This window comes from Vombatus ursinus, unplaced genomic scaffold (assembly GCF_900497805.2).
Source record: "Vombatus ursinus unplaced genomic scaffold, bare-nosed wombat genome assembly UNPS02014833.1, whole genome shotgun sequence".
NCBI lineage: Eukaryota > Metazoa > Chordata > Mammalia > Diprotodontia > Vombatidae > Vombatus > Vombatus ursinus.
This window is the reverse complement of record NW_020954611.1, coordinates 10,395,514-10,409,647: the sequence shown is the minus strand read 5'-3', so window position 1 is coordinate 10,409,647 and position 14,134 is coordinate 10,395,514. Positions and strand designations below refer to the sequence as shown.

The following is a 14,134-nucleotide window of genomic DNA, read 5'->3' as shown; positions in this document are numbered from 1 at the left end:
GCTGTATTATTCCAACTCAGCGGCTCAAGGATTATGACAACAGGGAAGACAGCTTGGGGTAATGAGGGAGTTAAATGTCATCAAATACTCATTAGAGAGGTGCTTAGGACCAACACAGAGGTCATACTACTTTTGTAAGATTTGGAGCCAGAAGTTCTACATGGGAGGAAATAGAAAGCCCAGTGGTAAGTGACCTAGCCAGGGCTCAAAAATTATGGGCAGCAAAAGCCAGAATTGAAAACCAGGTCTTTCACCCCCAAATCCAATCATCTTACACTAAGTTACTTAGCAAGTAAGCTATCAAATGGTCTTCTGGATATTACAGTTTCTTCCATTTGAAGGCATGGTAAATTCTGGCTTGACAGAATGCTACATATGAAATGTTTTATTAAAACCCCCATTACCATTTAACTTAAATGGACTTAATATACATACATCATACAATAACATACCAGCAATTATTTTATCCATCATTTTTATGTGCGGTGAAATATTTATTTTTTCCATTCAAGGTGTCATGAAGATAATGACAACAGGTTTTGACATTAAAAAAATAAGGAACCACATTCCAATTCCATTGGAAAAAAAGTCTACTCTCACAAATTAAGATGACTAATATTGCTTAGAAAAGTTGGCTTTTAAAAGTACACCAAAGTTCTCTAAGCCATGTTTTTGGTTTAGAGGTTATTATAAAAAATAATTTTAAAAAAGTTACCTAGAATCCTGAGAGATTTCCACTTGGTATTGCTTTAAATATCTATAACAGATTTATAGAAAACTACCTTTTCTTGGGAGGAAATCACATTAGGCTGTAAATGTGGTTAAAATATTCCACATTTTGCCCCTTTATGATTAGAAAAACTGAAATGAGAAACCATAAACATCAAAATTTGAATGCAATTATACATAATGACATAGGAAAATTAAAATTGTAGGCTGTAGATGTAATTACTGTGGCCACTTAAACATTTGGCCAATTTTGACTGAAGGATTTTTTGCCTTTTAAAAAAATGTGAAGCTTTTGCCTGTCAAATTCTAGTATTAGCATGGAAAAGGCACTTTATAGATCTAGGCTTTGGTCTAAAAAAAATGGATTTGCACTATTTAAAAAAATTGAGACTTCTATTTTAAGTTTCTGTTTACTATGCTAAAATTTATAAATGTAAATATTTATTCACTTAATTAATATAATGCTAATTTGGCCCTTGTGTTGCTCAAAATATTCTTAATTTCCTCTTCTACTCAGGTGCTCACAATAAAGACAATACATTTCTTTTTTTTTTTTTAAAGCATTATACATGTACTTTTTTTGTTCCAGTCATGGAAAAAAAACTTGAATCAAATTTTTTTCTTTTGATAAAATTCATAATATCAGGGAGAGCAAACTAGCCAAGTTATTTAAAACTATTAAAAATACATATGCTGTTTTCAAAAAATTATACTTCTATTACTAAACTCATAAACTGTATGACCAATTAATAAAAATACACCTTAAAATTTTCTGTGTTATTGGCATGAAGTTCTACCTGACAAGTTTATCTTAGCACTGATGTCTTACTTGAGAATTCTGGTACCATTTGCGAATGACAGCTCCAGAGCTGCTGGCTACCACACAAAGGGCACCACTCACTGTCCACCACGTTGGCATTTTATTAAGGAAAATAATCTGAAGTAGGAAAGCAAAAACTATATCCATTGTTTTCATTATGGCCACAGGCCCTGCTTTTTCTACCTGAACTGCTTTAGTGAGAAATATCTGCCCCCCCAACCCAAAAAGTCCTATTAATACCAAAAACAGCCTATCTATACCACAATGAGGTAGACGCCAGTCGCCCACTACAATGAGTACGATGATAGATTCTAATAGTCCAATCACTACATAATACCAAATGTTCAGCAGATAGTGCACAGATTTCCCCACCTTTCTTAGTATAACAAGAGTCAGAGCAGCACACATTGCACCACCTAAAGCTGCTAATGCTCCTCTAAGGTGATAGGAATGATTTTCTTCCATCCCTTCTGTGTTGTAGCCAAACAAAAATGGTGGTCTTGCGATAAGTATCACGCCAGCAATTGCAAAGATAGTGAAGAAAAGATCCCAAACACTGTATTTTTCCTTGAGATATATCCAAGCAAACAGTGAAGTGAAAACTGGAGTAGTAAATGTGATAACAGTGGCATCAGCGATGGGCATTAACTGGAAAGCATAGTAGAGAAGGATCATTGCTGTGGAACCAAAGACTCCCCTGAGGAAAAGGAAAATTCGTTTGCCTTTGGGTCCCAAAAACCCCAACCTGCAAATTAAAATAAAGAAAAGCATGTCACATTAACTCAGTATTGATGTGCAAATGTCAGCTACTCTGTAAAGGAAACTCACTAATGAGTTACATGTACTGCTAGCTGGATGTGTGTCTAGGGAGGATGTGCTCTACAAGAGAGGCTAATACTACAGAAAATAGGAGATATAAAGTGGAAAAGAAGAATTAAAATGTTTTAGCCAGAATCACCTGACCAGCTGTTGACTTTAAATCCAACTACATTGTTTGGAAAACTTAATACAACATAAAAGAGTTGAAGATTGACTACAATCATCACAATCAACAAAGATGCTGATATATCAAACAAGTAAGCAATTATTACATGCCTACTGTGTACCCTGGGGACACAAATACAAAAGATAATCCCTGCCTTCAAAGAGCTGACATTAGATTGTAAGATCCTTGAGGGCAGGGGTTGCCTTTTGCCTCTTTTGGTATCCGAAGTACACTTAATAAATGTTTATTGACTGATTGATGTTATTGTTATTAACAGATTAAACAGATGAACACATTAACAGATAAGTAATTATAGGATAAAGTACTGATGATTGGCGTCAGAGCTAGATACCCTTCTAAGAGTCTAGATTTGAGAGTGCATTATCTGTGAATATCTGGCATTAACATTGGGAGAAGTGCATATCATAAGAGGCATTCTTAGCAAATCATACATGACCAGTTAAAAGGATTAAATTGTGCCTTTAAAGAAACTGAAAAGAAAGCCTAAAATAATATTGACATAATAAATACAGTTGCACAGACCCTACCTTCACAAACATCCAATGCTTATCAGATTCTTAGCTGGTTATCATCTCTAAAACACAAAGTGTCCCAAAAGTCTTAGTGCAGTTTTAAGCTTTAGTAGCTTAGCTTAAAATTGCACTAAGACTTTTGGGAAACCCATATTTTTTGGATTTTCATTCCTATTCACTAAAAAATTAAGACCCACAATTTTTATATGGCATTGAGTGACAAAGTTAACTAGAATCTAGGTGTACATATTTCTTTTATTAATTTCTTAATGTCTGGCATGAAAGACCATTTTAAGTGACTTTTAAAAAAAATCTAAAAAATGGATTGTCTTGTGTAACAATGAGGCTAGACAACCACTGGTCAGACAATAAAGTATTATACAGAAAATCACTTCATGGGGTAGGAAGATGACTGAATTGACTTCTCAGGTCCTGTATATAATGCAAGATTCTCTGAATGTGTGTTTGTGAGAGGGGAAATATTTTTAAGTAATTGAAATATAATTGAAATTTTGAAGTAATTGAAAAAAAATTAAGAAATTGAAAATTGAAATTACATTTGGGATTTTCTTTCTAGTTCCAGTTTGAGAGTTAAGCATCCTTGCTCCCAAAACAATCCAAAGAATTCTAGCTCATTGCTTGCCTTTCGCCCAATAGCACTCTGGTGTGGTTTAGAGGGCTACAGTCTGATACTCCTAACACAGGGAAGGCAGAAAGAGAGAGTGGAGGACAGGTGTGAGAGCAAATTGGTAGGGAAAGAGAAGTCAATGGTTGACTAGCTTTTCTCTTCCCCATGTAAGCATCAAATGATCTGTTAATTTAATACTTTTGTATGTTCTACATATAAAATATTGTTACATCATACAGAATAATATTATTCTAGGATATAGAATGTTCTATAGTATACTATTATAGTCTATTCTACTAATATTATTATATTATATAATAATTAGAATAATAAAATGAAACATCTGCAGCTTAGAAAAGACTGCTGGCAATAACAATATACCATATCAAAAAATAAAAATAATTGGTGGTAGTGTAGATGGGTGTGAGAATGAATGAAGTCACTACTCAGGAACATACCATCATTTCAAAATGTTTGCAGGTGTGTTTCTTATGAGGCAGCTAGGTGGTGCAGAGGACAGATTGCTAGGTCTGGGGTCAAGAAGACCTGAGTTCAAATCCAGCCTCAGACACTTACTAATTATGTGACCCTGGACAAGTTATTTAACTCTTGTCTGCCTCAATTTCCTCAACTGTAAAATGAAGCTAACAATCACACCTACCTTATAAGGTTATTGTGAGAATCAAATGAGATAATGATTGTAAAGTACTTAACACAGTGCCTGACTCATAGTAGGCTCTTAAAATGTTTGTTCCCTTTTCCCACTCCTTTGTTTGTAACCCCCCCTTCCCCCACTTTATGGGGATAAGAAAATAAAAGGTTTTGTACTACATTTCCTTTTGGTTTATATGGAAATTGGGGTGGGAAATCTCCTACAGGCAGATATATTCTATTGGTATAAGACACAATGAAAGTTGGTAATGAATAGGAACATTGACAAAAAGATTATTGATCAATGTTAATGAGGTCAATGAATATTCTATAGACAAAAAGACAAATTTTAGGTTTGACAATTGTGAATAATTATTAAATCCCTCATTTTACAGTAAAAAGTAATACTTACAACCAGTGTCTCTGATAAGGGCCTCATTTCTAAAATATATAGAGAACTAAGTCAAATTTATAAGAATACAAGTCATTCCCCAATTGATAAATGGTCAAAGGATGTGAACAGGCAGTTTTCAGATGAAGAAATTAAAGCTATTTATAATCATTTGAAAAAATGCTCTATATCATTGTTGATTAAAGAAATGCAAATCAAAGCAGCTCTGAGGTACCACATCACACCTATCAGATTGGCCAACATGACAAAACAGGAAAATGATAAATGTTGGAGAAGATGTGGGAAAATTGGAACACTAATGCATTGCTGGTGGAGTTGTGAAATGATCCAACCATTTTGCACAGCAATTTGGCACTATGCCCAAAGGACTATAAAATTGTGCATACCCTTTGGCCCAGCAATATCACTTCTAGGGCTGTATCCCAAAGAGATCATACAAATGGGAAAAGGACCCACATGTACAAAAATATTTTTAGCAGCTCTTTCTGTTGTGGCAAAGAATTGGAAATTGAGGGGATGCCCATCAAGTGGGGAATTAATGAACAAGTTGTGGTATATGAATGTAATGGAATACTATTGTGCTATAAGAAATGATGAGGAGGCAGACTTCAGAAAAACCTGGAAAGACTTGTGTGGACTGATGCTGAGTGAAGTGAGCAGAACCAGGAGAACATTGCACACATAACAGTCATATTGTGCAATGATTAACTTTGATACACTTAGCTCTTCTCAGCAATGGAAGGATCTAAGACACATCCAGAGAAAGAACTATGGTGTTTGAATGCAGACTGAAGCATACTATTTGCTCTTTTTGGCTTCTGTTTTGTTTTATTTCCTCTTTCTGGTAATTCCTCCTGTGGGTTCTAATTCTTCTTTACAACATGACTAATGTGAAAATATGTTTAATAGGAATGTATATGTAGAACCTATATCACATTGCATGCCATCTTGGGGAGGATGGGGGGGAGACAGGGAGAGAAAATTTAAAACTCAAAAGCTTATGGAAGTGAATGCTGAAAACTAAAAATAAATTATTAACTTAAAAAAGTATCACAAAACAAATAAATAGATGATTGTTCAAAAAAAAAAGTCATACTTACTTTTCATATATTAAGCAAGGAAGAATAAATAACATTTGGAACACACATCGAAATGCACTAATTTCTGCTGAATGGATATCTTGTATTTTTTTTACTAATAAAGAGGCCACTGAGAAAAATAAGGCAGACAATAATGTATAAAACAAGCCAAGTCCAGGGCAGGTAACTTTCTTCTTAGCTTCTGAAAAAAGATTAAATTCCAATTAGCTTTTGTTTTCATAAATACTTCTATTACAAATGGTTATTTAAGTTAGAAATTTGGAGGAAATGCCATAGTATTCCAAAGATGAATGAGTTCACAAACTTTACCTTTTAAGCCATCCACTCACTATCCCAAGCATCAATTTTTCCCCACGTCTGATATTTGTACATAGCCACTTTAAAAAAATTATAAAAATACCATTCACTCCTCACATTGTCTATGTCATAAAACCAGGACGCTCCTTGTCAAGATAACAGGAAAACTCCTGAAAAATGGTTTGGCAACAAGGTAGGGGAAAATTTCATTGGCCCCTCTGAAAACATGTATTTACAGCCTCTCAAATGCAAGAAGTATTCTCTAACTATTATGGGTTAAAACAAAAATGTATGTCATAAAAGCACTCTATGCAAGGCAGGGAATCACTTTAGCAACACTAGGAGGCGGCATTAGCTAACAAATGGAGATCCTTTCTACAGTTATCTTGAAATGTTAAATTTAGCTTTTCATGTGTCCAGGTCTTATCTCCCCAGTAGACAGTAAACACTTGGAGAACAGAAGGATAATCCTATACTTCTTTGTAATTTCCAGAGAGCCAATTATAATGCCTTTCACAAGAGTACACAACTATTTCATTTTTATTTAAATGAGATTTGACTTTTATTATGTGAAATTTATGTGAGGTATGCTGGATTTGAAGTCAGAAAACCTGGGTTCAAATCCTTTCTCTGCTACTTTCTACCTGTGGTATCTGTCTTGCTTCCCTCATCTATAAAATGATGAGGTTGGACCAGACACAGACTCCTGACTAAATCTATTCTAAATCTATGACTTCAGGATTTTTGACTTCCTTGCTGATCATATGAGCTTCAAAGTAAACCATAAATGTCTATATCTCTTTATATTTCTATAAAAGGGGTGGGGGATAGTAGCAATAGCCAAGGGTCTTCTCCCTGGTGGTAGTATAATTTGTGGCACAAGTAAATTCAGCCTGGGATAAGACAGAACATAAAGTACCACAAACTTTTAAAACTTTTTAAACTACTAACAATAAAACCATTTAGATTTTCAAACGCAGCTGCCTTGATGAACTTTACAGTTATGTAAGAAACAACAATTTCATACAACCCTCAGATCCTTGAGTAAGGGATGGAAATCCAACCACATTGTAAACTTTGCAAACTAGAATTATAATTTTCAAAACATGAATGTACAGAGTTAGCCACTAAACACTACTGCTTAAGGATGTTGCTAGTACCCTGTTAAAAACAACAACAAACAACTGCCTTATTTCTATAAATGTATAAGTCACTTTACAATTCTAAATACCAAAGAGCTTTCATGTACATTTCAACTCTTGAGGACCATTACTTTCTTTTTTTTTCTTTTTTCTTTTTTTTATGAGTGAGGTAATTCACAGCCTGGAATGTAAGTATAATCATGGAAGCAGATTTTCCAAGGACAGTTCTAAAAATTTATCATTTGTATTTTAAGAATGGGTTTCCTCACTATATAAATACCTACGTGCATAAATTTGGCTGCAGACTAATTTGTAGGCAGCAGTCATTAATGTATGTAGCCCAAAACTCCTAGTTTATATTCTGTTTGAAAACAAAAACTAGGCATATTTCATCTCAGAAGAATGAAATTTAAAGACTGTTGCAAATTAACTGGTGTGAAATACATACCTCAGTTGTGGTTGGGACTTAGAAATTACATTTTTGAAATTTCATACTCCAAGTCCAAAAAAAATAGATTCTTTTTTAAAGAAAAACATTCATGGAGCCTGAACTCCTGGATTAGAATGGGGAAAAGAAAAAGAAAAAGAAAATAACAACCCTAAGATAGAAATACTTCCCTTTTTCTGTAATTCCATAGTTATAGTCATTAATACCTAATTTTATTACATTTTCTTCAAGAAATATTTTAACTTCATAAGAAATTCTTTTAACTTAAACTGTATATTTTGGCTCTAATCACACACACAAATATAATACAATTATATTCATAATTGGGACAAGTGGAACAGGGTCATGAAAAGTCAAGTGGGGAGTGGGTGGGTGGGATTGGCTACACAGAGGTAGTGGATGGGGATTAATCATATTTAAACTGATAGACACTAATAAGCCCCTCACCAAATTATCATTGCCCTCTAAAACTGCTTCAGATCTGGCTGGGAAGATAAGATATAGGCACATTAAACAAGTAGAGAACATTTGGAGTCAAGTAACTTGGAAAGCAATACAAGAGATGTCACAAGGCATCCAAGTACCAAACAAGTGATACTGTGTTATCACAGTTCAATGGGGAGAGACTCCTGGGAATGAGAATGATCAGAGAAAACTTCATGGAAGTGGAAGCACTTGAATTGGTCCTTTTGAAGAGTGCTAGGTTTTGGAAAGGCTGAATGAGACAAAGACTGGCTCATCTTCTTCCCTATTAGATTGTAAACTCAAGGACTGGAACCCCAAGTACTTCTGTAACTCCTTTAGCACTTTAGAGTATTTTCTATATGGTAGGCATTTAATTAATAATAATAATAAATTGAATTTGGCAAAATGTCTATAAAGGTGGTCTAGAAAAAGTTCTGGAAGGCCCTAAGCATATCAAGTAGAATGGGAATGAACAACCTGGACTGATTAGACCTTGCCAAACTACATTCACATTTCAGTTACCGGCAATAACAGAGGGGAGCAGTGATGGAGATCACCTGAAGTGGGATTTGGCCTTCTAATGTGTGTTTTCCTTGAATAGGAGAGAACATTCTTCCACAGCAATGCTTGAAACCAAATAATGCAAGCCATGTAGTGAAGTTAAGCCAAAGCACCCTATTATAAATTTCAGCTGTGATTATAATGCTCAAGTTTACAAAGAACTTAAAGAAATTAGGTTATCCATTTTTTAAGATAAAACTTTTTAAAAAGATTTGGGGAGATGTTGGCTATATGTGAGAAAGAAAGGGAGAGAAAAAACGACCTGTAATGGTACTTAATCTTACTTTTTAAGGTTTGTTTTCCAAAATGACTTTGTTTCAACCAAAGAGCCTCAATTGCTTCAACCTGACTAGTTGCAATAAACCTACTAAATGTTGTTTATTAAAAATGGCTACTGAAACCCTAAGCAAAGGGTGTCCCAAAAGTTTTGGTGAAGTTTTAAGCTATTAATGCTTAAAAACTACACTAAGACTTTTGGGACACCCTCTATTTTTAAAGTTTTCATTCTGTCTTCTGTTTTTTACATCATCATAGTTATTCCCAGTATCTCTTCCCTACCTCCTCCCAGAAAGCAATCACATACCATAAACTGCATTTTTTTAAGGAGGAAAAAAAAATCAGCACACTTGATGGATAGATACATTGAAAAAAGTCCAAAAACATGTGCAATGTTTTGTAAAGCCTGTGGGTCTCGAACCTCCATCAAAGGGAAGAAAGCTGGAGGTACACCTCGTATTTTAACATGGTTATTTAGCTTCAATCATTTGGCAATATAGTAATCCTTTCTGAAATGAAGAGTGATCTTTATTATCTTCCAAAAAGATAAATCTTACCACATTATTTCACAGAATAAGCAAGTATGTGCTTTATGCTATGGTAGAGAAAACTACAGAGTTATTAAGGAATTGCCAGCAACAAATATCATAATTTTATGAGTGTGGAAAATAACCCACTCAGCATTAGACTAGAACAGTCGATTGTTAGGTAGATAAGATGCTATAACTAGTCAGTTGCAAAGAGTTGAAGGAGGAGCCACACCCTGAACCACACACCCCACCTTAGTTTATGGACTATAACAGGAGCTGGAAGGCACTTACTGTAGGGACCACATAACCAACCAACCAACCAACAAGTATTTATTCTAACCTGTCCATTTTATAGATGAGAAAACCAAATGCCCGAGCAAGGAAGTGAGTTGACTGAAGGTCACAAAATGAGTTGGTAGGACAAAAACTCGGGTCTGCTCCCAGCACACCCGTCTTTCCACCGTTCATACTACATGCAAAGGGACTTTCAATCTAATTCTATACATTCTATAAAGAATTTGTTAATACTTTCTATACTTTTCCCACTGCCTAATCCCATACATTCTATAGACTTCTTTCTACTTTTTCTACTTCTAGCCTAATCTGCTATACGGTACCTAACGGGTGCTCCATCCATGCCGTTCAACTTAACTGAAACTAATTTTGGAGATGGGATGTTTTCTAAAAATGGGGCAGGGGTCTGAGAAGCAAGCAGCATTTTGGCGTTCACCCCGAACTAACAGAACTGCACTCCCCCCCCCGCCCCATTTCTGCCCAGACCCACCGGTCCCCGGAGCCGGGGGCTCCCTGAGCCAGATGCGCAGGGGGAGAACGGGCTCTGCGATGCGCTGCTACAACGCACTTGACTGCACCTGGTCAAGTTCAAGTTCAGGCGTGGGGCGTCAGCGCGCGTTCTCGCCAGGGCTATCTCCTGGGGGCCGGCTGCCCAGACGACTGCGGCTCCGGGGGAGGTCCCGAGGGGGGGGCATAGCCCTGCCGGGCTCCGCACCCCTCCTGCGGGGGGTCGGGATGCTCCGTCGGAGTCTCGCCGGTCGCCCCAGCCTCTCCCCGGGCCGCGGGCGCCGGCAGCGGGACCTCGGGGCCAGCCCGCCGCACTCACCGGGGTTTTCATTTGGGACCGCGCAAGGGCAGCAACCGCCCGCTGCGATCTGCGAAGGGGCCGGGTCCGCCGCCGCCGCTGCGTCCACCGCCTCCAGCGCTTCCTCCTCCGGGCGGCCGCTCAGTCGCAGGGACTCCTCCTCCGGAGCCTGTAGCGCCGGCTCCAACAGCTCGGGCTCCTGTGGCTCGGCAGTCACAGCGCCCCCGCCGCCCATCCTGTTGCCCAGGCCGGCCGGCACTGGCGACGGCCGGCTCCGCAGCCTCGGCTCTTCCGGCAGCCTCCGGAGCGGCGCATGCGCGCGGCCGCCCCTCGCAGCCCCCCGCCCGCGAGAGGCTTCCCCAGACTTCCCGGAGCGGGGGCTTCCCCGCAAACTCCTGGGCCAATCAGTTCCGCCGCCCTCGCGGTCTCCTGCGGCCCTGGGAGCCCCCTGGTAGTTACAAACTAAACCCAGAGCTCAAGCCTGTGAATTTATGAGACTCGCGCATGTGGTGTGTAGAGCACCCCTCAGCTAGCACGGGCTGGTGGACACCCCCATCGCACTACCGCAGATTGAAAGTACTCTGTGCGTCAGCTTTCCTAAGCGGTGTAGCGCAAGAGTCCGCACCTCTATGTTTACCATTGGAGAGTCCGCCAGAGAATACCGGGAGCTGATTTCAAAGATATTCACTGAAATGTCATAGTAGCAAACTCCCTCGCAAATACATGTCACACAAAACACTCCGTTTCCAGACACAGGGCATTTTCATTGGACGTTCACCATGCCTGCAATACTTTCTCCCTCTTTTTATTCCTCTCTCCTGGCTTCCTTCAAGTCCCAGCTAAAAACCTACCTTCAACAGGAAGCCTTTCCAGGTCCCCATTAGTGCTAGTGCCTTTCCTCTACTGATAATCTCCCAATTTATCCCGTGCATATTTTGTTTGTACATTGCTATGTTGTCTTCCTCCCTGCTCCAGACTGTAAACTCCTTGAGAGAAACTGTTTTTGTCTTTCTTTGTATCCCTCAGCAATCGGCCCAGTGCCTGAAACATTGTTGTTCTTTAGTCGTTTTCAGACTGACTCTTCATGACCCCTTTTTTGGGGGTTTTCTTGGCAAAGATACTGAAGTGGTTTGCCATTTCCTTTTCCAGATGTGGAAACTGAGGCAAACAGGTTTAAGTGACTTGCCCAAGGTCACACAGCTAGTAAGTGTCTGAGGCAGGATTTGAACTCATGAACACAAGTCTTCCTGATTCTAAGCCCAGTGCTCTATCCACTGTTCCACTTAACTGTCCTCTCTATTGTGCTACCTAGCTAAGCCTGAAACATAGTAGGTGCTTAATAAATGCTTATTGATTGGAAATATGGGAGACCCATAGGTTCGCAAGTGAAATGGCATACACTTGGCCAACACTACCTACACCTCCCCTTGCCCTAATGTTTTTTCTGTCTTCTCCAAACTTTGTTGGAGATTCTCCAAATCTTGTTGCTTTTCCTGAAGTCAGCCAGACCTCTGGGCTTGCTGCTGTACTGGGCTGTAGTTCTCCACTGCCTAGAGCTTTCAGGCTTAGCTGAAATCTTGCCTTTAGAGTACTGTTACTTGGGGGAAAACCAGGACCTACACTCTGGGACCAGCCCTCAGACTGACCATCTCCCAAGCATGACCCTCTCCCCTCAAGTGCCAGCTTCTCAACTTCTCTCATCAACTCCACTGGACTCAATTATGCCGCTGGACCCTACTGCACTGAATGTTATCACGTGCTTCTCTGCCGCAAGGTGCTGCTGCCTACGGAAGATGGTGGTGAGAAGGGGAAAGAAAACTCGTCTTCCCCAGGTCTTGTACTCTCCAAGAGGTTCAAGGAAAAAGAAAGATAAATTTTTTTTCCTCAAAACTGTCCAAGGTAAGCTCCCCACCTCCACTTGGTGAAACAATTCTCAGTCTCTCCCATTTACCCAGATCAGTGAGCAAATGGAGAAAGCACATGCCCAGAGGGCAAGTCTATTGTTTGGGTAAATCCACAGTCTCATTTCTTGAATCTTACTTATGCAAATGTCCATTCAAAAGTCTCAAACCCTCCCCTTTCAGCAAGTGAATCAGGGAGACACTACTGATCAAGGGTCTCCAGATTGATCTACCTTATACTATTTATCTGTGTTTTCTTTGCATCTCCAAAATTTAGCAGTGCCTTGTGTATAATAGGCACATAACAAATATTTGCTGAATTGGGTTGAATTAAGGCCACACACTTTTAGATGTATTCAAATCTAGTTTCATTGTATCTAAAAGAGGGAAAGAATCCAAAAGAATGGAAAATATCACAACTGATATCATTAAACAAACCAAAAACATGAAGAAATTAAAGATATACATGTCTGCTTTCTCATATCTATTAAAAAAAACCCTACAGGGAACATCATGACAATAATAATAGCATTTATGTTCTCTAAGATCTGCAAAATGTTTTACAAACATCTTGTTTGATCCTCACTACAAATCTGAGAGGTAAATGCTATTATTGTTCCCATTTTACAGATGGGAAAACTGAGGCACATGGTGGTTAAATGACTTGCCCAGAGTCACAAAGCTAGTTAAGTGTCTGAAGAGTGCTGAGTCTGAATCAGGAAAACCTGAGTTTAAATCTGGCTTCAGACACTTACTAGCTGTGTGACTGTGGGCAAGTCACATAACCTTATCTGTAGAATGAGCTGGAGAAGGAAATGGAAAACCACTCCATTATCTTTGCCAAGAAAATCTCAAAAGGGGTCACGAAGAGTTGGACACAATTGAAAAAATGACTTAAGCAAGACTTCCTGACTCCAGGTGATCAATCTATCTACTAGACCACCTAATGTCAGAAGAATCAAATTTTGTAAGCAATCCAGAGGGAAAGGTAAAAATCCATCATGAATGTAAGTTGGTTGGAGAATATTACCAATAATGATCTACACAGGAGGCATGGGGATACTGTGGGAAAAGTGCTACGTTCAGAGTCCAAAGACAGATTGGAATTCCAGCTCTGGTACTAATACCTGTGTGACCTTTGGCGGGTCACATTATCTCTGTCACCTCATCTGGAAAATGAAGGGGTGGAAATTAAGATTACTTTACAACGACCCAGTTCTAAATCATTTGCCCTATGATCCTTGGTGACATTAAAAGACAACATCAGAGACAACATCAAAGGCATAAGAAAACAAGGCGATCCTTTTATGTAGGTAGAGTGAGAAATACCGATTCAGTGGTACAACTGCAGTGGTATCTGAGAAGTACTAAAAGGACCAGAGAAAAACCTCCAGCACATTGGCTATCTCCTTGATAGACCTCTATGAACAAGAACCACACAGTCTGAGATGTCACTGTAATAGAAACCTGAAGAAGCGTTGTTGTTGTTGTTGCTGTTCCATCATTTCAGTCGTGTTCAACTCTTTGTGACCCCCTTTGGGGTTTTCTTGGCAAAGA

At 38.8% G+C, this 14,134-nt stretch overlaps 1 protein-coding gene across 1 annotated transcript; it reads right to left on the bottom strand.

Annotated features, from left to right (window-relative positions):
- Nucleotides 1–1,204: 1,204 nt before the first annotated feature.
- Nucleotides 1,205–10,911, bottom strand: SLC35G1 (solute carrier family 35 member G1). Its single transcript, XM_027839846.1, has 3 exons — nt 10,698–10,911; nt 5,859–6,039; nt 1,205–2,294 (listed from the first exon to the last, which is right to left on the bottom strand). Exons 1-3 carry the CDS (start codon nt 10,909–10,911, stop codon nt 1,541–1,543), a joined length of 1,149 nt encoding a protein of 382 aa, XP_027695647.1. The 3' UTR covers nt 1,205–1,540.
- Nucleotides 10,912–14,134: the final 3,223 nt, after the last annotated feature.

Coding starts and splice junctions, on each gene's coding strand:
- SLC35G1 (XM_027839846.1), bottom strand. CDS start 10,911: ATGGGCGGCGGGGGCGCTGTGACTGCCGAGCCACAGGAGCCCGAGCTG. Junction 6,040..10,697: donor GGTCCCAAATGAAAACCCCG/GTGAGTGCGGCG, acceptor ATCTTTTTTCAG/AAGCTAAGAAGAAAGTTACC. Junction 2,295..5,858: donor CCTTGCTTAATATATGAAAA/GTAAGTATGACT, acceptor TTTAATTTGCAG/GTTGGGGTTTTTGGGACCCA.